General features: G+C 42.6%; 1 protein-coding gene across 1 annotated transcript in view; it reads left to right on the forward strand.

Moving 5' to 3' along the window:
• The window catches only part of F13A1 (coagulation factor XIII A chain), a 178,063-nt gene that overhangs the window by 96,491 nt on the left and 61,134 nt on the right, over nt 1-20,438 (forward strand). The window contains exon 8 of the mRNA XM_033935263.1: nt 11,599-11,737. Within this exon, the coding sequence (XP_033791154.1) occupies nt 11,599-11,737 (139 nt within the window). The remainder of the gene's footprint in view (nt 1-11,598; nt 11,738-20,438) is intronic.

The raw sequence follows: 20,438 nt of genomic DNA on the forward strand, positions 1-20,438 counted from the left end.
CAGTGCTACTTGGATGACTGCTGCTCAGTATCAGCGGGCAGCCCACTCAACCTGCTTTTTTAAGCACACAGGAGTCTCTCCTGCCTCTCATACCATGCTGCATATCGACCTCTTACAGTTTAAAATATCTTGTCACCAAATGTTATAGATTTTCCTTAAGCACAAGCTTAGATTGTAAGCCTTCTGAGGACAAGGACATACCTAGAATACCTGAATATAGATCACCTTGAGTTGCTACTAAAAAAAGCATGACCTAAATCTTAATCCAAGCGATAGCTAGAAATCCATCCTAAAGTCTAACTAGGTCAATCTTGACAGAGATCTAGGGCTCCTTTTACAAAGGTGCGCTAGCATTTTTAGCGCACGCACCGGATTAGCGCACCCAAAAAACTACCGCCTGCTCAAGAGGAGGCGGTAGCGGCTAGCGCGCATGGCAATTTAGTGCGCGCTATTCCGCGCGGTAAGGCCCTAACGCACCTTTGTAAAAGGAGCCCCTAGCCTTTTGATTTGCATACATCCTTCCAAACCGTATTCTAGAAACTTTCCTGTCAAAAAGTAAACAAAACAGAACAGAAAAAGTCGTTTAGAGTGCAGCAAGACACCAACTTGTTATAGCTGACCTGGCTCAAGTGGCAGTGGAAATTATGAGACGGGCAGGCGGAGATTGACTGAGTATGTGGGAAAGAGAACAGTGAAATTTCACAATTATCCTGTACATCATGAAGCAGAAGCACACAAGGTCCTATCCTCTACTTCACTCTTTCATCTTCTCTGACTGCTGTGTTTTCAAAACAATTATTTAATTCTGAATAAAACTAGTCTAAGAGACATTTGGAGCATTGAGATAAAGCAACAAATTTCTGCTGCTCAATGGTTACAGATTTGGACTTGGAGGATGAGATGTACAGCGTCAGCATCTATGAGACAAACCTGGGTTTTTTTGTTACACAGATCTTTCTGGACCCCCGTTCGTTTGCAAAAGTGAGATAGTTCTAAGTCTAATAGATGCTGGCATTGTCATCTTGATATAGGGACACTGGATCATCTGTTCTATTGTCAATTTTCGGAAGTCGATATGGGGACATAATAATACCATACTGGATTCATCGATTCCATTAACCTACGATGTAGTTATCTGTGGGACGCTATTGCTTATTATCATTATTATTATTATTATTGGATCAGTATAAATGCCGGCTTTTCCTGATCATGACTGGGATAGCCATTCAAATGGTTACTCGCAATTGGAAAAAATGGGATTGTCTTAGTTTTACTTTTTGGTGGGCGAATTTATGTTTATGTTATAAGTATTAAAAAATGAACGCTGACATGTTAGGACATAATAAGTTATTCAGATTAGTTTGGGGTCCATTGACGTCTTTTGTTACTTCGATATAGTTGTCTCTTATCTTTATTTTATTTTTCTGTGGATTTGCACACACATCCAGGGAAGGGGGGGGGTGCTATCTCTTTTAGTTTTGTTTTATTCCTTGATTGAATGTATGGGAAGGGAGGGGGGTTTCTTCTTTCTGTATTGTTATTGATTGATTATAAGTGCTTACTCTGATTATTAATGTATGTAAAATGTTCTGCACTTTTTATTATCCTTGAAAACTTAATAAATATTTTTTTTTTAAAAGAATTATTTAAAACTTTTAAATGCATTACAAGAAGTTGCAAAAAAAAATGCTGAAAAATGACAACATAAAATGCCAAACTGTAAATCTGACTATCTTCATCTTGTCCTAGCTCTGCAGACAGTGTGTGATTCAGTTCTCCTGGTTCTCAGGTCACTGCACTAACCTCCACTCACTACATAATGTGGAAACAATGGCATAGTTTGGGGAATATTTCTGCTCTTGTGGAACAAACTTTGAGCTCTTTTATCAAGCCACACTAACAGGGTTAACGTGCGTGACGTTTCATCACACGCTAACCCCTGCGCTGGCCAAAAACTACCGCTAGTGTAGCTTGATAAAAGGAGCCCTTAGTGTCTTTCGTTTTTGAGCAAGATTTAAATATGATCTTAAAATTATACTTTAAAAATTCCCCAAAATTATTTGGAGATTAAAGTCTTTGGATATACCCGGATGTCTCAAAAGTTACGCAAAAGAGAAGAAAAGATTTTCTTTCCCTACGTCAAGAGACTCTTAGGGCTCCTTATATCAAGCCGCGCTGGCGGGGTTAACGTGCGTGACTTTTCATCACACGCTAACCCCTCGCGCTGGTCTAAAAACTACTGCCTGCTCAAGAGGAGGCGGTAGCGGCTAGCGCAGCCGGTGTTTTTACGCGCGTAAAACCGCTAGCGCGGCTTGATAAAAGGAGCCCTTAAACTTGGGGCTACGTTTCTTTTAGCATACCCCTGTAAATACCTAGTTAGGTATTTGGGAATAAAATATACTTTTTATTCTCCAGACCATGTGAGGGAGTTTCTAAAAGTTAAAAAGATCATTAAGGATTGATTAAGTAATGGATATTATGCAGATGGATCAAGCACTGGTTGTCGGGTAGACTGCAGAGGGTCGGAGTGAAGGGCCAATATTCTGACTGGCGGGGAGTCACGAGCGGTGTGCCACAGGGATCGGTGCTGGGGCCGTTACTCTTCAACATATTTATCAATGACCTGGAAAAGGAGGCAAAGTGCGAGGTTATAAAATTTGCAGACGATACCAAACTGTGCGGTAGAGTCAGGTCTAGGGAGGAGTGTGAGGACCTGCAAAGGGACCTGGACAAGCTGGAAGACTGGGCAAACAAATGGCAAATGCGCTTTAACGTGGAAAAATGCAAGGTCATGCATATAGGGAAAAAGAACCCGTTGTTCAACTACAAATTGGGGGGGGGGGCATTGTTGGGAGACAGCAGACTTGAGAGAGACTTGGGTGTGCTGGTGGATGCATCACTGAAGCCATCTGCACAGTGCGCAGCAGCCTCAAAAAAAGCCAACAGGATGCTGGGCATCATAAAGAGGGGCATAACAACCAGGACGCGGGAAGTCATCATGCCATTGTATCGAGCGATGGTGCGTCCACATCTGGAATACTGCGTTCAGTATTGGTCGCCACACCTCAAGAAGGACATGGCGGTACTTGAGAGAGTCCAAAGGAGAGCAACGAAACTGGTAAAAGGGCTGGAACACTGCCCATACGCCGAGAGGTTGGATAGGCTGGGGCTCTTCTCTCTGGAAAAAAGGAGGCTCAGGGGAGATATGATAGAGACCTTCAAGATCATGAGGGGCATAGAGAGGGTGGATAGGGACAGATTCTTCAGACTGAAGGGGACAACAAGTACGAGGGGGCATTCGGAGAAACTGAAGGGAGATAGGTTCAAAACAAATGCAAGGAAGTTTTTTTTCACCCAAAGGGTCGTGGACACTTGGAATGCGCTACCGGAGGAAGTGATCAGGCAGAGTACGGTACAGGGATTCAAACAGGGATTGGACGGATTCCTGAGGGATAAAGGGATCGTGGGATACTGAGAGAGGTGCTGGGATGTAACACAGGTATAGAAAGCTAACCAGGTAATAAGTATAGAAACCCAACAGGTCGTGCATGTGCAAGACCGGAGGGTTAGGACTACGATGGGAAGATAGGACTTCAATGAGAAACCAAGGTGGCAAGGGAGCCCCTTCTGGTGATTCAGACAGGTCGTGACCTGTTTGGGCCGCCGCAGGAGCGGACTGCCGGGCAGGATGGACCTATGGTCTGACCCGGCGGAGGCACTGCTTATGTTCTTATGTTAGAATATTGCAACCGATAGCCCATTAACCCTTTTCTTTTGAATGTTTGATACCTATGTTTATCTCCACTAGATTCTGATTAACACTCCTCTGTGTTGTGGTCTAAGGAAGGTTTATACCGTTTATGTGGGAAATTTTTTTTTTATTTTAAATTGTTTCCTTCTCTGTATTATATGGAACAAGATTTATGCTTGTGAATATTGTGAAAATTAATAAATAAAAATAACAATGGCATAGTAAAGGGGGCAAACTAACCTGGGTGCCTTCTTCACAGTGACACTAGCGCTTCTCCTCCTTTCCTCCCCCCCTCCCCATTTACCTCTTTAAATGTTCGCCAGCACGCTCAGTATCTTCTACATACTGCTCACGCTGGCCTTGGCTCCCTTCTGATGTTACTTCCTGGTCAAGGTTTTGGTCGGCCTCTACTATGGTGTTAAATATTCAGCACTATTCTTCGGGTACTATCAGTGCTGCATATATATAGAGAGAGCAATAACTCCCCCTGGAGCTACAGGTAGCTATGTAGATTGTGGCTGAATATTGCCAACTAACTGTAGAGTTAGGTAGAATGCTCATATTCTACCATTGTGCCACCCTGGCACTATCACCTTTCCTCAAAAAACCCTCTTTGGACCCTACATGCTCCTCCGACTATCTCCCCATCTCCCTTCTCCCCTTCTTATTCAAGCTGCTAGAACGTGCTGTTCACCGCCATTGCCTGGCCTTCCTTTCATCTCAAGCAATTCTTGACCCACTTCAATCAGGCTTTCGCCTGCTTCATTCCACAGAAATTGCCCTTGCTAAAGTCTCTAATGACCTGTTCCTGGCCAGATCCAAAGGCCTCTACTCTATCCTCATCCTTCTTGATTTATCTGCTGCCTTCGATACTGTTGATCACCACATACTCCTTGATACACTGGCCTCACTGGGATTCCAAGGTTCTGTTCGCTCCTGGTTTTCATCCTATTTCTCCCAACGCACTTTCAGTGTATGCAATGGGGAATCCTCTTCCACTGCTATCTCGCTCTCAATCTGTGTACCTCAAGGCTCTGTCTTAGGACCTCTCCTTTTCTCCCGCTATATCAGTGGTCTCAAACTCAAACACTTTGCAGGGCCACATTTTGGATTTGTAGGTACTTGGAGGGTCTCAGAAAAAATAGTTAATGTCTTATTAAAGAAATTACAATTTTGCATGAGGTAAAACTCTTTATAGTTTATAAATATTTCCTTTTGGCTAAGTCTTAATATTGTCATTTATAGCTAAAGAGACATGATCAAGAAACTCTTTTATTTTACTTTTGTGATTATGATAAACATACCGAGGGCCTCAAAATAGTACCTTGTTGGCCGCACGTGGCCCCCCGGGTCGCGAGTTTGAGACCACTGCTCTATACCTTTTGCCTCTGTGCACTGATCTCCTCCTATGGTTTTCAGTATACCTCTATGCTGATGATTCCCAGATCTACGTCTCTACACCAGATAGCTCTACAGCAGGGATCTCAAAGTCCATTCCTTGAGGGCCGCAATCCAGTTGGGTTTTCAGGATTTCCCCAATGAATATGCATTGAAAACAGTGCATGCACATAGATCTCATGCATATTCATTGGGAAAAATCCTGAAAACCCAACTGGATTGCGGCCCTCAAGGAATGGACTTTGAGATCCTGCTCTACAGTAATCCAGGCCCAAGGCTCAGCCTGCCTGTCCGACATTGCAGCCTGAATGTATCACAATTATCTAAAACTGAATATAGCTAAGACTAAGCTCCTTATCTTCCTGTTTAAACCCACTTTCCGCCTCCCCCTATTCTCTATCTCTGTGGGTGACACTCTCCTCCTCCCTGTCCATCAGCTGATTAACCTTGGGGTCATCTTTAACTCCTCTCTTTCCTTCTCCACTCAGATCCAACAAACTGCTAAAGCCTGTTGCTTCTTTCTCTATAACATTACCAAAATCCAAACTCCCCTGGACTAACTTGTTGGGTGAAATGAGTAAGCTGAATAAGTGAAATGAATGGTGCCTTTTGGTCTCCAAGTTTCCTGGACCCAGCCCTCGTCTCACAAACAGTAAAAAAAATAAAAAAAAATAGTTCACGTAACCTGTCCTGATTCTCACCAGGCAAAAACAGGGTTACATAAAGGTACATTCAATGAGTTAAATACCCAGCACTTGGGGGCCCAATAACAGGGCAAAAGAGAGTCAGGAGGAAATATTCAATGGCACGTAATCAGAAAGTGCCACTGTAGTACCATCTGGGCAACGCTGGGACAATCCAGGGGCAGAGTTGGGGCAGTGCTGCAAATTATTCATTGCCAATGCCCACAAAGCTAACCAGGCAAGTAGAATTATGTTAATAGCAGCCCTATCTTTGCCCAGTTAGCTCTGCGGGTACAGCACTGGATACTGACCATATCCATAACTTCCTGATCTAGATTTTCAATGCTGGTGCCTGGATTTGGAGCAGCACAGAATAACTAGGTGTAAATTAGTCATTAGAATCTGCATTTAAAAAAAAAAAAATCACTCACTGACTCCAGCTGAATGTTGACCCATATTTATCCATCGGTAGTCAGCTTTTCCTGGTTGCTAGAGATCACAGCAGACATTTTGGCAGCAGAAAGGCCCTGAGCAGGAGCACCTGGGGATCACTGCTCTCCTAAATACCCTGCAGACCACCATGGGATGAAAGGTAGGCTGAGGGAGAGCTTATGAGTGGGTCTGGGAGGGGGGCTCATTCTGTGCATATGGAGGGAGGGGGTTTGTTTGGTGCATGGGAGGAAAGAGGGAGGGAGAAGGGCTTGTATTATTCATAAAGGGAGAGAGGGAGAATAGGTGACAAACCATAACGTTTCAGTTCCAGCTTTTTCAGCTAAAACTGAAGCAAGCCCAAACACAAATTTTGGGCTAGTTTCAGTGCCATAACTGAAACCAAAATTGGATGACCTCTATCTGGAGGGCAATTCTATAACAGAGCTCCTGGTAAGACTCTATTCTTAAAGCAATATAAGCAGCTACTCTCCTTTACAGAATACTAGCCTGAGTATACAGTATATCTCATTCTATAACAAATCACTGTACCGAAATGGAAGCACTATTTGCATGCTTAAATGTATAGAATAGAACTCATGTGTTTAAGCAGTGGCGTACCTAGCATATGTGACACCCGGGGCCCATAATTTTTTGACCCCCCCCCCCCCCATCTATATGAAAAATATGATTTTTAGAAACAATTCCACATATCGCACAAGAGTGTACCTAGGAAAAGGCAGCATCTTAAACACTGCAGTGAGCACTAGAACACTAACACATACATTGTACAACTAAACAAGCCAGATACTGCACAGTCAATTGATCCTGTACAGTCAATGCTATCAGAAAGCCATGTCCCTTTCATACACACAGACAGATACACTCTCGCCCAATATGGAATAATCAAACTAAAAATAGAAATATGTAGACAAAAGTTAAACTGAACCGCCAAGAAACCAAACTCTGCATACAATACAACACCACAACACAAAAACAGTAATACATGTCCTCTAATACTGTGCAAAATATAAAGATAGTAGATGTATATTTGAAAAAACTGATACATAACAATCACCACTTTACAAATTAACAAATAAAAATAAAACAAATAATGAGAAATAAGAAAATACCATTTTATTGGACTAATCCCCGTAAGCTCGGTCCCAATCCCCGCAAACCACCTGATTTCATCCACACAAGCCTTGAATTGTTTTATATTGAACTTATTATATTAAAATATAAAAAGAAACAATATTCTGTACAATTGTCAATTTATAAATCAGCGTCTTCTCCCCACTCTCTCTTCCCCATTTCCCTTCAGCGTCCTCAGGCCACTCTCTCTCCACTTTCCTTCAGCACACGCACATAAAAACAAGCAAGTAATTTTATATCATTTTCATTCTATTCATTCATAGAAATTAAAGTCTAAATAATGCTAGTCATATAACAAAACATGATTTTACAAAAATAATTCACTGCACAGTCAAGCCTGCAAGGATTACTAGATGTCTTTCAGCAGCTCCCCTCCCTCCCTCCCTCCCCCTTACCTTCGTGGCCAAGTCAAAATGATCTACCAACAATAGAATTTTAAAAACACAAAGCACACTGTACGCAGAGAAAATGTTAATTATCATTTATATACCGTGGGTTTTCAAAGAGGTCATGGCAGATGACTTTATGCAATGTCACCTCAGTAACAACTATACAAAAATAGACAAATATACCCCCTCCCTTTTTACTAAACCGCGATAGCGTTTTTTAGTGCAGGGAACTGTGCTGAATGCCCCACGCTGCTCTTGATGCTCATAGGCTCCCTGCGCTAAAAACCGCTATTGCGGTTTAGTCAAAGGGGGCCATAGTGCAAAATACAGACAGCATATATAAATTCTCAAAACTGACACATTTTGATCACTAAATTGAAAATAAAATCATTTTCCTACCTTTGTTTGGTAATTTCATCAGTCTCTGGTTGCACTTTATTCTTCTGACTGTGCATCCAATACTTCTTCCCTTCTTTCAGCCTCCTGTATGCTTCCTCTCCTCCAGACCTCATTCCCTCCCCAAACTTTTTCTTTATTTCACCCTGCCCCTTCTTTCTTTCTCTCTCCATGCCCCCTTTCTTTCTGTATGTCTGTCTTTCTCTCTCTCTCTTCGTGCCCCATTTCTTTCTTTGTTTCACCCTGGCCCCTTCTTTCTTTCTCTCTCCATGCCCCCTTTCTTTCTGTATGTCTGTCTTTCTCTCTCTCTCTTCGTGCCCCATTTCTTTCTTTGTTTCACCCTGGCCCCTTCTTTCTTTCTCTCTCCATGTCCCCTTTTTTCTCTATGTCTGTCTTTCTCTCTCTCTCCGTGCCCCATTTCTTTCTTTCTGTCTTTCACCCTGCCCCCTTCTTTCTTTCTATCTCCATGCCCGCTTTCTTTCTGTATGTCTGTCTTTCTCTCTCTCTCTCTCTCCGTGCCCCATTTCTTTCTTTCTTTCAGCCTGCCCCCTTCTTTCTCTCTCCATGCCCCAATTCTTTCTCTATGTCTGTCTTTCTCTCTCTCCGTGCCCCATCTTTCTTTCTTTCACCCTGCCCCTTCTTTCTTTCTCTCTCCATGCCCTCTTTCTTTCTCTATGTCTGTCTTTCTCTATCTCCATGCCCCATTTTTTTTTCTTTCCTTGTTTCACCCTGCCCCCTTTCTTTCTTTCTGGCTCCCTGCCCTCCCCCATGCCACCACCATTGGGAAACATGCTGCTGCCACCGCCGCCAGGGAAAGGCAGCCACTGCCGCCATCGGGAACAGGCCGGCGCTGAGTTCTCCCTCCCTGCTTTTCTTCTCCGCAGGGCCGCCCAACTCTCGCCGCCCAACGTCAATTCTAATGTCAGAGAGGACATTCCAGGCCAGCCAGGTGACGAGAGTTGGTCAGCCCCGCGGGGAAGAAAAGCAGGGAGTGAGAACTTGGCATTGGCTTGTTCCCGATGTTGGCAGTGGTAGCCTTTCTCCGGCAGCAGCCTATTCCCCACTGGGTGGCCAGCTGTGCACCTCCTTGGGGCGTGCATCCGGGGCGGACCGCCCCCCCCCCCCTTGGTACGCTACTGCCCTTAAGTGTGCCCTTACACAAATAAATGGCAGTAACACACCTAACTAGTATTCAATAATTATGTGCTAAAATGGCTTTGTGCATAATTGTTAGGGGGGTTGGGATGGAATTCAGCATTTCTGCATATCAGAGGGGGGGGGATAGAGGTCATGGGGAAGGGAGAGGGAAGCTAATGCAGATTTCTGGCACTATTCAGCTGAAGCCTGCATAAGTATTATATGCAGGTCTTGGGTAAATATCAGCCAGGATCCACATGAGCCTTGGAGGCTTCCTTATTTTCATTTATCCATGAATATTCAATGCCGGTGACCTGATATGGCCTGGAATTGAATATCCAAGATTAAGTCTGCCCACGGCGATCAGTGTTTAAAAAAAATTATGGGCAACTGCAGGTGGAATATCAGCCTGATTGAGTTTACTCACATTATGAAATGACATGATTTGGTGCGGTACTTTGTATTTTGCTAACAACCAAATAGGTTCAGAGTAGATTACGGAAAGATGATAATTAAGAAATGAAATAAGAGTATGAATGATTACAATAAACAAAACAGGCTTGTAAACTGAAAATCAAGGACCCCTGACACAGGCAGTTGCTGAAACACAGCCGTGTTGGGTCATCAATACATTTTTAACCTGAGTGCGGACATGTCCATGACCCGCCTATACTCTGCCTATGTTGGTGCAAATGTTACAGGCTTGCAATTATTATGTGCTTAGTTGCCAATTAGCGGTTCCAGTCACGTGTGTAAGTGCTATTATTTTTTAACTTGTGTGCATAATTGGTACCTCTCTTTAACTACTAATTTATAAAATTGCCCTTTTATATTCTAGCATTTAACATAAAAACAGTTTACTGGCAGTAGTGGCCCATGGATGCATTAGCAGAGCTTTTCCAGGATCCCCAGCTGTTTCATGCGAGATGGGAGCTTCTGCTTTTACTGACAGCCACAATGTCAAGGGGACAGGATTAGTTGCTGGAAAATGTTGGTGGGGAAAAAGCCTTCAGAAAAGATGGCTTCATGTTTGTGCTGTAAATCATTTTTGCACTAAATGGCACCAGCAAATTCAATGTTCCAAGGTTACAGTATCGAATACTGTGAATAATCATCACCTAAAAATGCTAAAACCTTCTGAAAAAGGTAAACTGAGTCATTAATCTTGGAACTGTCAGCAGAGCTATTTTCAGTGATGCCTCTAGTACCAAAGCCTTTGAGGGCATTTGAATTAAGGGGAATCAATAGTTGTGTATGTCACTGAATTCATACAGCCAATTTCTCATAAAGCAATTAAGACCACTGTGGGATGCTCCTCTGTTTTATTGTTTACAGTCAGGGAGAGCAGTGGTGATAGGGACTGCCTTGGTGATCCTCAGTATGCTGGAGGAGGCTCCCTGGAGCCCAGTGGAAATTATTTTATTAAGAGTGTGTGCCCCATTTAGGGGGGTTCTACATTGAAAGAAGGACATCCAGGTTGGGATGTTTACTTCCCCCCCAGTATTTTGCAAAAGCTTCTACTAAACTTGAAGCCTTTTGTAAAATATGTATAAAAGGACCTACAAAAGTGCAAATATATTTGTTAGCAATAAAGCCGGGGCATCCATTTTAGAAAGCTAGCATCAGCATAAATACCGACACCTAAGTAAGGTGCCTACCAACACCTAAGTCCAAAACAGGTGCCTACATGCACAACATGCCCACGATCTGCCCCTAAGCATGCCAACTTTGTTAGGTACCCTAGACTAGGTGCTTATCTGAAAGTGATAAGCGCCTACCGACTTTAAGTGCCTACCATCCAGTTATTTTTTAATTTAAGCCAATTAAGCTTTTTAAATTATTAGGCACACTGATCTAGGTACTTAACATTAGGCATCTTGTATAGAATCTGCCAATATAGCTCCATATTTTCTATTTTGTGATCATTCAGATAAACATCTCTTCATACAAACACTTTTAATCTTTACTCTTCATGCTTGACGGCTGGTTTAAAATATGTTCTTTGGGTCTGATAGTCAGCCTCATATGTTTTAGCTATTTATATGTTATCAATAAATTGATTGTCCTTCAAGTTGGGTGACTGTGTCCTTTCCCCTCTCCTTTTTTGTCTTGCATTCCCCAGTGGTCCTCCATCCAGGTACTAGCCAGGCCTGACCCTGCTTAGCTTCCAATAGCAAAACTAAGCCTACTCAGGGCAACCAGGCCATAAGCATTCTTTTGATTACATACTGTAATCTCTTTTGTTTTTTCTCCATTCTAGTTTTGCGGAGCATAGGAATACCTGCAAGAGTTATTACCAATTATCTCTCTGCCCATGATAACAATGCAAATCTTCAGATGGATATGTATTTGGATGAAGAAGGGAAAGTTAACAGCAAGCTCACAAAAGACTCAATTTGGTGAGTTTTAGAAGCTTCTTTTTATTTGTTGTAGTTCTTGATGTATTTTTTTTTAACTTGCTGGAGATGATCAAACATTTGATCTTGTTTCAAAGAAACTACTGCACAAAATAGCAGAGAGATGCCATAGGTCTATATTCAATTATTTGGCAATAAATATCTCTAAATCAAGCTTTACAGATTGAACCTATAGAACCTCAACAACACCACTCAAAGCTCAGATCCCTCATTGCTTTAAGCTTTATGTGTTAAATCCTTATCAGTTCACCCTCCTCCTAGACCTTTCTTATATATTTTTTTTTACTTTTAACTTTAAAAAAGCTTAAATAGCTTAAATCATCTTGCTTTAAATAAAGCCTTGGTCAAGGCTCCCTGATAAAATGAAGTTGAATGCCCTGATCATATAACCACAAAGCTAAGTGGATTTATTTAAAGCAAGAGACCCATAGTAAATGTGCAGTAGTTGCAGAAGGATTCTTGAATAGGATATAGTGGCCCTGATATTCTTCCCACAGGAGGCAACCCGATTACTTCCCGCAGGACACAGCGATCCCAGAAATTGAATACTGGGGCCATATCTAGCACCGGCATTGAATTTCTGGTTTAAAGTTCGCTGCCACGGATTTAGCCAGCCAAGCTGATAGTCACCAGCTGAAAGGCTATGGCCTAATAGTGATAGACCTGCTTTATAGGCGGGTCTATCTGGCTGCATGCCTTAGTCAGTCAGCTGCTGAATATTGGCGGTGACCGCCTATTTGCCAGTCAAGTTGCTAGCCAATAAGAACATTTTGCCAGACTGGGCCAGACTGAAGATCCATCAAGCTCAGTATCCTGTTTCCAACAGTGGCCAATCCAGGTCACAAGTACCTGGAAAAATCCCAAAAGAGGTAACTGCTTATCCCAGAAATAGACGGTGGATTTTCCCAGACCAGCATACTAATGGCTTATGGCCTTTTCTTTTAGGAAATGAGCCAAACTTTTTTTAAACCCTGCTAAGCCAACTACTTTTACCACGTTTTCTGGCAACAAATTCCAGATTTTAATTTCACATTGAGTGAAGAAATATTTTTTTCAGATTTTCTTTAAATGTACTACTTACTACGAGGGACTGCTGAAAAGTTCTCAGCACAACCAAGAAAGTTGAGGCAGTCTCCATCAAGGGTTATATACTTAGTTTCAGTGATTTTCCATTTTTTCATTCTACATTTTTCAGACAGAATGAAAAAAGTGGAAAATCACTGGACTAAGTGTATAGCCTTCGATGGAGACTGCCCCAACTTTGTTGGTTGGACTGAGAACTTTTCAGTGGCCCCTTGTAGCTTCATTGTGTGCCCCTAGCACTTCCATGCTTGAATGTTAGATTTGATTGATTTTATAATCTTAGCACAGAACCTGCACTGTGTGCAACTAGAAGGGGACATTCATGTGGTCAGGGTATGGGTGAGGCAGGGGCCCACAACACACTATATAAAATAATAATAATAATAATTTATTTTTATATACTGCCATACCCAAGAGTTCTAGGTGGTTTACAACAGTCAAGCTTAATACATGCAATACAAATGAATACATCAAATTAAAATACATCTGAAAGATTCGGCGAAGTTAAATACATACAATATAGAGAAAATACAAACAATTTAAAATAAAATAAAAAAGTATTGAATTAAAAGATAAGATACATTAAGCTACCAGCCTGTTAAATAGTTGTGTCTTTATCTGTTTTCTAAAATCAAGATAAGAGGGAGCTTCTAACACAATTTTGGCAAGCCATGTATTCTGTTTGGCCGCCTGAAATGAGAAGGTTCTCTCAAGGAACCTCTTGTAATGACAAGATTTTATAGAAGGATATGCAAACAGATGTATTCTTCGTGAACTCTTATTAGTGTAATTCAGGGTAAAATGAGAAGTAAGATAGCCTGGTAACATGCCAAAAACTGCTTTATAGCAGATGCATGAAAACTTAAATAAGACTCTAGATTCCAATGGAGCTTTTGATAGAAGGGGGTAATGTGCTCCCATTTTTTCAAACCAAAAATGAGGCGAACAGCAGTATTCTGAACCAAAGTGCAACATTTAGGCATTTGGGCATGCCTAAATGTTAGCATGTAAATGCCGACTTACGCTAGTGTTCTTTAATAGACCCTTGGCACACAGACCCCGTTATAGAATTCATATTCTGTAACCAGCGCCTATGTCAGCGGCCGCCTTATAAGTGTCAATCACTAGAGAGTGCCAGGTCTGATGCAGTCAAGATAGGCGGTTGAAATGTAGGCCCTGAAAACCCTGGCCTACATTTCAGCCGCCTATCTATGCCTCCACGGTTGAGGGGTGTCATGGGTTTGGGGAGGACTGCTGGCAGGAGGGAGTGAGCTTCAGCCACTTAGCTGATTGCTACAGGGGTATTTTCCCACCCTATCAGCTGAGCCAGTAGGATTTTCTGAAGCTGCAGCTTTGGAGCCCTGCCGGTTCAGTTGATTGGATTTAACTTCCCCTGCCATGATCAGCTTATGGCTGCTGCGGGCTAGCTGTAGGATCCTGCGGCGGCATAGATAGGTGGCTGAAATGTAGGCTAGGGTTTTAGGCCTACATTTCAGCCACCTATGTTGCCATGAATTGCAGCTAGGTAGCCGCTTTAGCTCACCTAATGCCACTTCTGGTGTTGGCCAAGCCTACTTTGGTGTACCACAGCCTAAAACGGCTACCTAGCCGCAATTCCAGCCTCCTTTTATTTAGGAGTTGGTAGCCGTTTCTGTTGGCATTTTTCAATTAACTTAGGTAAAGACAGGGTGCCTACTGACGCCTAAGTTTAGGCACTGGTTATAGAATATCCCTGCTAGTGCCCAGCATTTTGGCACCTAAGTTTTGGCAAACTTTTCAAGAATTTCCCTCAGTGTGTCTAACCGGAGCTTGCCTGATGACTCAATAGCAGTGCTGGAAACTGCCTTGCAGAGGGCGGGTCAATTCCTAGGCCTACTTTCTGCATCCCTACCCATGTCTGTTTTATCATTCACTCTGTGAGAAATTCTCTACCCCCCATTTATCCTGTTTGTGTTTTGTAATTAGATTGTTAGTAGAGAATGACACGGTGACAAAATTCATCACCGTTCCAGTCCCCGCGGATGACCGCAGGAAACAATCCCGTGTCATTCTTTAGTGTCTATTTCCACCTCAGTCCTTCTACACCAGCATTCTTCTACGCAAGGCTTGAGGATCAGTGATTATGTCCATTCATACTCTGATTCTTCCCTGTCTCCTTAAAGAATGACATGGAGATGATTTCCCGTGGTTATCCATGGAGACGGGAACGGTGATGAATTTTGACACCGTGCCATTCTCTAATTGTAAGCTCTGTTGAGCAGGTATTGTCTCTTACATGTTTAATGTACAGTGCTGCATATGTCTAGCGGAGCGCTATAGAAATGATAACTAGTAGCAGTTACAGCTATTGAGCAATGGTGACATTTACTGCCAGACTTAGGGTCTATGTTCACCCAGATCTGCAGGGACTCTAAGGCCCTTGGCCAAGGACGATCACTGCAATAGCTGGGATTGAAGAGGTGTTGTAAAAAGAGGGAGAGGGTGGCCTGAGTAACTTCATGAAGGCACATGGTGCTGCACCCCCATTAGAAATCAATTTGGCTTGGCATGGAAGCCTAAAGGAACAGGAACCAAATAAGTTAGTTAGAAAACCAATCTGAAAGTGACTTACAAGAGATACCTTAATAGAACATTATCATTCCAAGCAGGCAAATGGAACAAATGGTTAACCAATTTCATCTCAAACGCACTTTCGTACCAAACCTTTAGGAAGTCAATCAAAACTTATCTCTTTGACAAATTTCTCTGACCCCGCTTCAACCTTGATGTACCTCCAAAAACACTTCCAGATAAACTTGATTAAGCTTAACAAGCCAATGTAATTTTGAAAGTTCTCTGTAATGTCATTCTCTGTATACAGTCTCTTCCCCTGTAAACCGCTTTGAACTGTTTGTGGTATGGCAGTATAGTATATAAAAATAAAGTTATTATTAGTTATTCTTATTAAACAGTACCTGCAGTATAAACCATGAGCCCTGAAGCTGCCAGTATGCAGTGCTTCATGTTCTTATAAAAGATGTAATTGTATCATGCATGGCCAGTATGCGTGCGTGCAAGAACATGCATAGCTCAGGTGTAGATATATTTGAGGGAGGATTTTAGGTGAAGCACAGATGAATTTATTTATTTATTATTTATTTTAGTCAGTTATATACCACCTATCAATTGTCTATGCGGTTTACATTTAGGTACTTAGTCATTTATGGTTTATTAATCTTGTTATACCACTTGTTCATTTTACTGGTCCAAGTGGTTTACATGATACAATCAAATAAAAACTGGATAAAAAATAAAAGAACTCAATTGGTAGATAGGATAGACCTAACTCACACAACAACAAACATACAGAGAAACATTCACTCCTAAATAAAATAAAATAATAATATAATATTAAGATTTCATGGATTGCTGACTGAGGACCCATAAATTATTTTTTAAAACATGGATTAATTCAAATTGGATCAAATCTTGTCCAAATACTTCTTTAAAAAAAAAAAAAAAAAAATGTTTTTAACATCTGTCCCGGTGGGCTAGAACTAGACAACTAGCAAATAACATTGGAAGAGCGATAGAGCAAGCTTTAAACTAAGCAGAAGGGGAAAGCCGACAGTCGACCTGATATCAACGGTTCGGGAGACAGTACCCAGTGAAGGTACTGAGGGGGAAAAATGCTGGGCAGACACATGTGGACAGCATCAGGTTATGAAAAAACAAGGGAGACAGAAGAAGAGAGAGGAGGACATGATAAACATACTACAAGGGAAAGTTAAAAAGGAACGGGAAGATGGGAAGGCACAGGAAAAAGAAAATACGAACACGCCACATGGGCAAGGCAATAGAAACATACCACAAAGGGAGGACAAAGGAGAAAATATTCAGGAGTTGGCTGGCCAGGAAGAGGACAGACAGAAGACTGAAGCACATGGGAAAGCAGCAAGGAAGACTAAATGCCAGGACTTGAACTGCATGTACACTAATGCAAGGAGTCTAAGGAATAAAATGGGGGAATTGGAAGTCATGGCCAAAAATGAGAACCTAGACATCATAGGGATCATGGAAACATGGTGGAACAAGGAAAACAAATGGGACATAGTACTGCCAGGGTATAAACTCTATCGAAAAGATAGGACTTATCAGAAAGGAGGAGGAATAGCACTGTACATAAGGGAAACCATTCACTCAACTAGTGTGGATACAGCAGCGGCAAATGGTCAACTGGAGTCATTGTGGGTTAAAATACCAGGAAAAAACGGATCCGAGATAAAGATGGGACTGATCTACCGTCCACCTGGGCAATCGGAAGCAGAGGATACAGAAATGGTAGCTGAGCTGAAGAGGGAATGCGAGAACGCTAACACTATAGTTATGGGAGATTTCAACTATCCTGGGATAGACTGGCGTCTTGGAAATTCAAAATGCACGAAGGAAATGGAGTTCCTGGAAGCCGTCCAAGACTGTTTCATGGAACAACTTGTCCAGACTCCAACGAGAGGGGCAGCGATCCTGGATCTGATCCTCAACGGGCTAAAAGGACCTGCAAAGGGAGTGGAAGTAATGGGACCGCTAGGAAACAGTGACCACAACATGATACTGTTCCAAGTGGAAGTAGGATTACCAAAGGGGAAGAGAACAAAGGGAACAGCGTTTAACTTCAAGAAAGGGAACTATGATGCCATGAGACAAATGGTGAAGAAGAAGCTCAGAAACAGCTCCAAGAAAGCTCGGTCTGTGGAGCAAGCCTGGTCCCTACTCAAGGACACGGTAAGTGAGGCACAAAACCTATATGTACCCAGATTTAGGAAAGGATGCAATAAGAATCAGACTAAAGACCCAGCATGGATAAACAATGAAGTAAAGACAGTGATAGGAGACAAGAAAACATCATTTCAGAAGTGGAAAAAGGACAAAACTGAAGCAAATTGGAAAGAGCACAGGAAGCATCAGAAAGAATGTCACCGAGTGGTCAGAAAAGCCAAGAAAGAATACGAGGAGAGACTAGCCAAGGAAGCAAGAAATTTTAAACCATTTTTCAGATATGTAAAAGGAAAACAGCCAACGAGGGAGGAGGTGGGACCTCTGGATGAGGGAGACAGGAAAGGAGTGGTGAAGGAGGAAAAAGAGGTGGCTGATAGACTAAACAAGTTCTTCGCATCGGTCTTTACAAAAGAAGACACATCCAATGTACCGGAACCGGAAAAAATCTTCAAGGGGAATCAAGAGGGAATATTATCATGCATGGAGGTAAGCCTCGAAGATGTTCTCAGGCAGATAGATAGATTAAAAATTGACAAATATCCTGGCCCAGATAGGATCCACCCAAGAATACTGAAAGAGCTCAGAGATGAAATAGCAGAGTTACTCAGGCATATATGCAACCTATCCTTGAGAACAGGGATAATCCCGGAAGACTGGAGGATAGCAAATGTTACACCAATCTTCAAAAAAGGATCGAGAGGCGACCCAGGGAACTATAGACCGGTGAGCTTGACCTCAGTTCCGGGGAAGATGGTCGAATCAATGATCAGGGAAGGTATCAATGAGCATAAAGAAAAAAACTAACTGATGAGAACAAGCCAGCACGGTCTCTGCAAAGGACGATCGTGCCAAACGAATCTACTGCATTTCTTCGAGGGGATAAGCAAACATTTGGACCAAGGTAACCCCATTGACATAGTATATCTGGATTTCCAAAAAGCCTTTGACAAGGTACCCCATGAGCACCTGCTGAAGAAACTGTGGAACCACGGGGTGGAAGGGGACGTCCACAGATGGATCCAAAATTGGCTGGCGGATAGGAAGCAGAGGGTAGTAGTAAAAGGACACTACTCTGACTGGAAAGGGGTCATGAGTGGTGTCCCACAGGGGTCTGTACTGGGACCGCTGCTGTTCAATATATTCATTAACGATCTGGAAACGGGCACGAAGTGTGAAGTTATCAAGTTCGCGGACAATACAAAACTCTCCAACAGAGTAGAAACTGTTGAGGAATGCAAAGAATTACAGAGCGACCTGAACAAACTGTGTGAATGGGCAAAAAGATGGCAGATGAGCTTCAACGTGGAGAAATGTAAGGTCTTGCACATGGGGAAAGGGAACCCCATGTACAGCTATACGATGGGAGGAAGGGTGCTGGGGAAAGGCACCCTAGAAAAAGACCTGGGGGTAGTGGTGAATACAACAATGAAACCAGCGGCGCAATGTGCAGCGGCCTCAAAAAAGGCAAACAGAATGCTGGGCATTATCAAAAAAGGTATCACTACCAGAACGAAGGAAGTTATCCTGCCATTGTATCGAGCAATGGTGCGACCACATCTGGAATACTGTGTCCAATACTGGTCACCGTACCTTAAGAAAGACATGGTGGTGCTTGAGAGGGTCCAGAGGAGAGCGACTAGGATGATAAAGGGAATAGAGAACCTTTCATATTCCGAAAGGTTAGACAAACTGGGGCTCTTTACCCTGGAAAAGCGGAGACTGAGAGGAGACATGATACAGACGTATAAAATCATGAAAGGCATAGAGAAGGTGGATAGGGGCAGATTCTTCAGACTAGTGGGGACATCAAAAACAAGAGGTCATTCAGAAAAACTGAGAGGGGACAGATTCAAAACGAATGCAAGGAAGTTTTTCTTCACTCAGAGGGTGGTGGACACCTGGAACACGCTTCCAAATGAGGTAATAGGACAGAGTACAATACTGGGTTTCAAAATGGGGCTGGATGACTTCCTGGAAGCGAAGGGGATTACAGGGTATAGATAGAAGGTTACTCTACAGGTCATAAGCGAAAAGTGTATGACAGTTTTAGGGTATGAGCACTATCAGGTCTTGGACCTGAGGGGCCGACGCATGAGCGGACTGCCAGGCTCGATGGACCTCCGGTCTGACCCGACAGGTGCAATTCTTATGTTCTTATGTTAATGTACCCAGGACAACAGAGGACTGAGTGACTTGCCCAGGGTCACAAGGAGCAGCGCAGGGCCTAAACCCACAACTTCAGGGTTCTGAGGCTGTAGCTCTAACCACTAGGCCACTCTTGGCCTTGTAATTTACGTGTGGTGGTTATACAATAGATGTACTCACACATATTGTATGCACATACATTTTCACCAGCTTCCAAGCCAGTATAAATGTAAGCGGTTTCATTTTAGTTATGGTTTCTGCAGCTTTTGTGGAGGTAGTGTTATAAAGAAATGCCTTTATAAAATAGGCTTACATTAGGTGCCTGCTGACTTCCCAGCTTAGGTGACCTGCTGTAAAATTTCCCTCCAACTGTCTTATCAGGGATGTGAATAAAGTCAAGAGCCGTATGCCACTTTCCTCGAATAATCCTGCCTCTGCTCTCTCCCTTTATTAGCCCTCTCATTTGACAGGTTTTCTGTGCTCCAAGCTTTCATTTCTTGCTTCAAATGCCTTTTTAGATAAACCTTAGCTCCCCCTGGCTTTTCTTTCCCATTGCCGAACTGCAGTCATTTCATTAATAGTAGGCAAAAAGGGCTCTCTGATTTCACAAATATTCTCATTCCATTAGCAATACACAGACTGGTACCTGAATGAAATAGGTTTCATATCAATGGTCTCAGTACAAGTAATGTACAAAGCA

The sequence above is a fragment of the Geotrypetes seraphini genome, chromosome 2, assembly GCF_902459505.1.
Source record: "Geotrypetes seraphini chromosome 2, aGeoSer1.1, whole genome shotgun sequence".
In the NCBI taxonomy this organism is placed as follows: domain Eukaryota; kingdom Metazoa; phylum Chordata; class Amphibia; order Gymnophiona; family Dermophiidae; genus Geotrypetes; species Geotrypetes seraphini.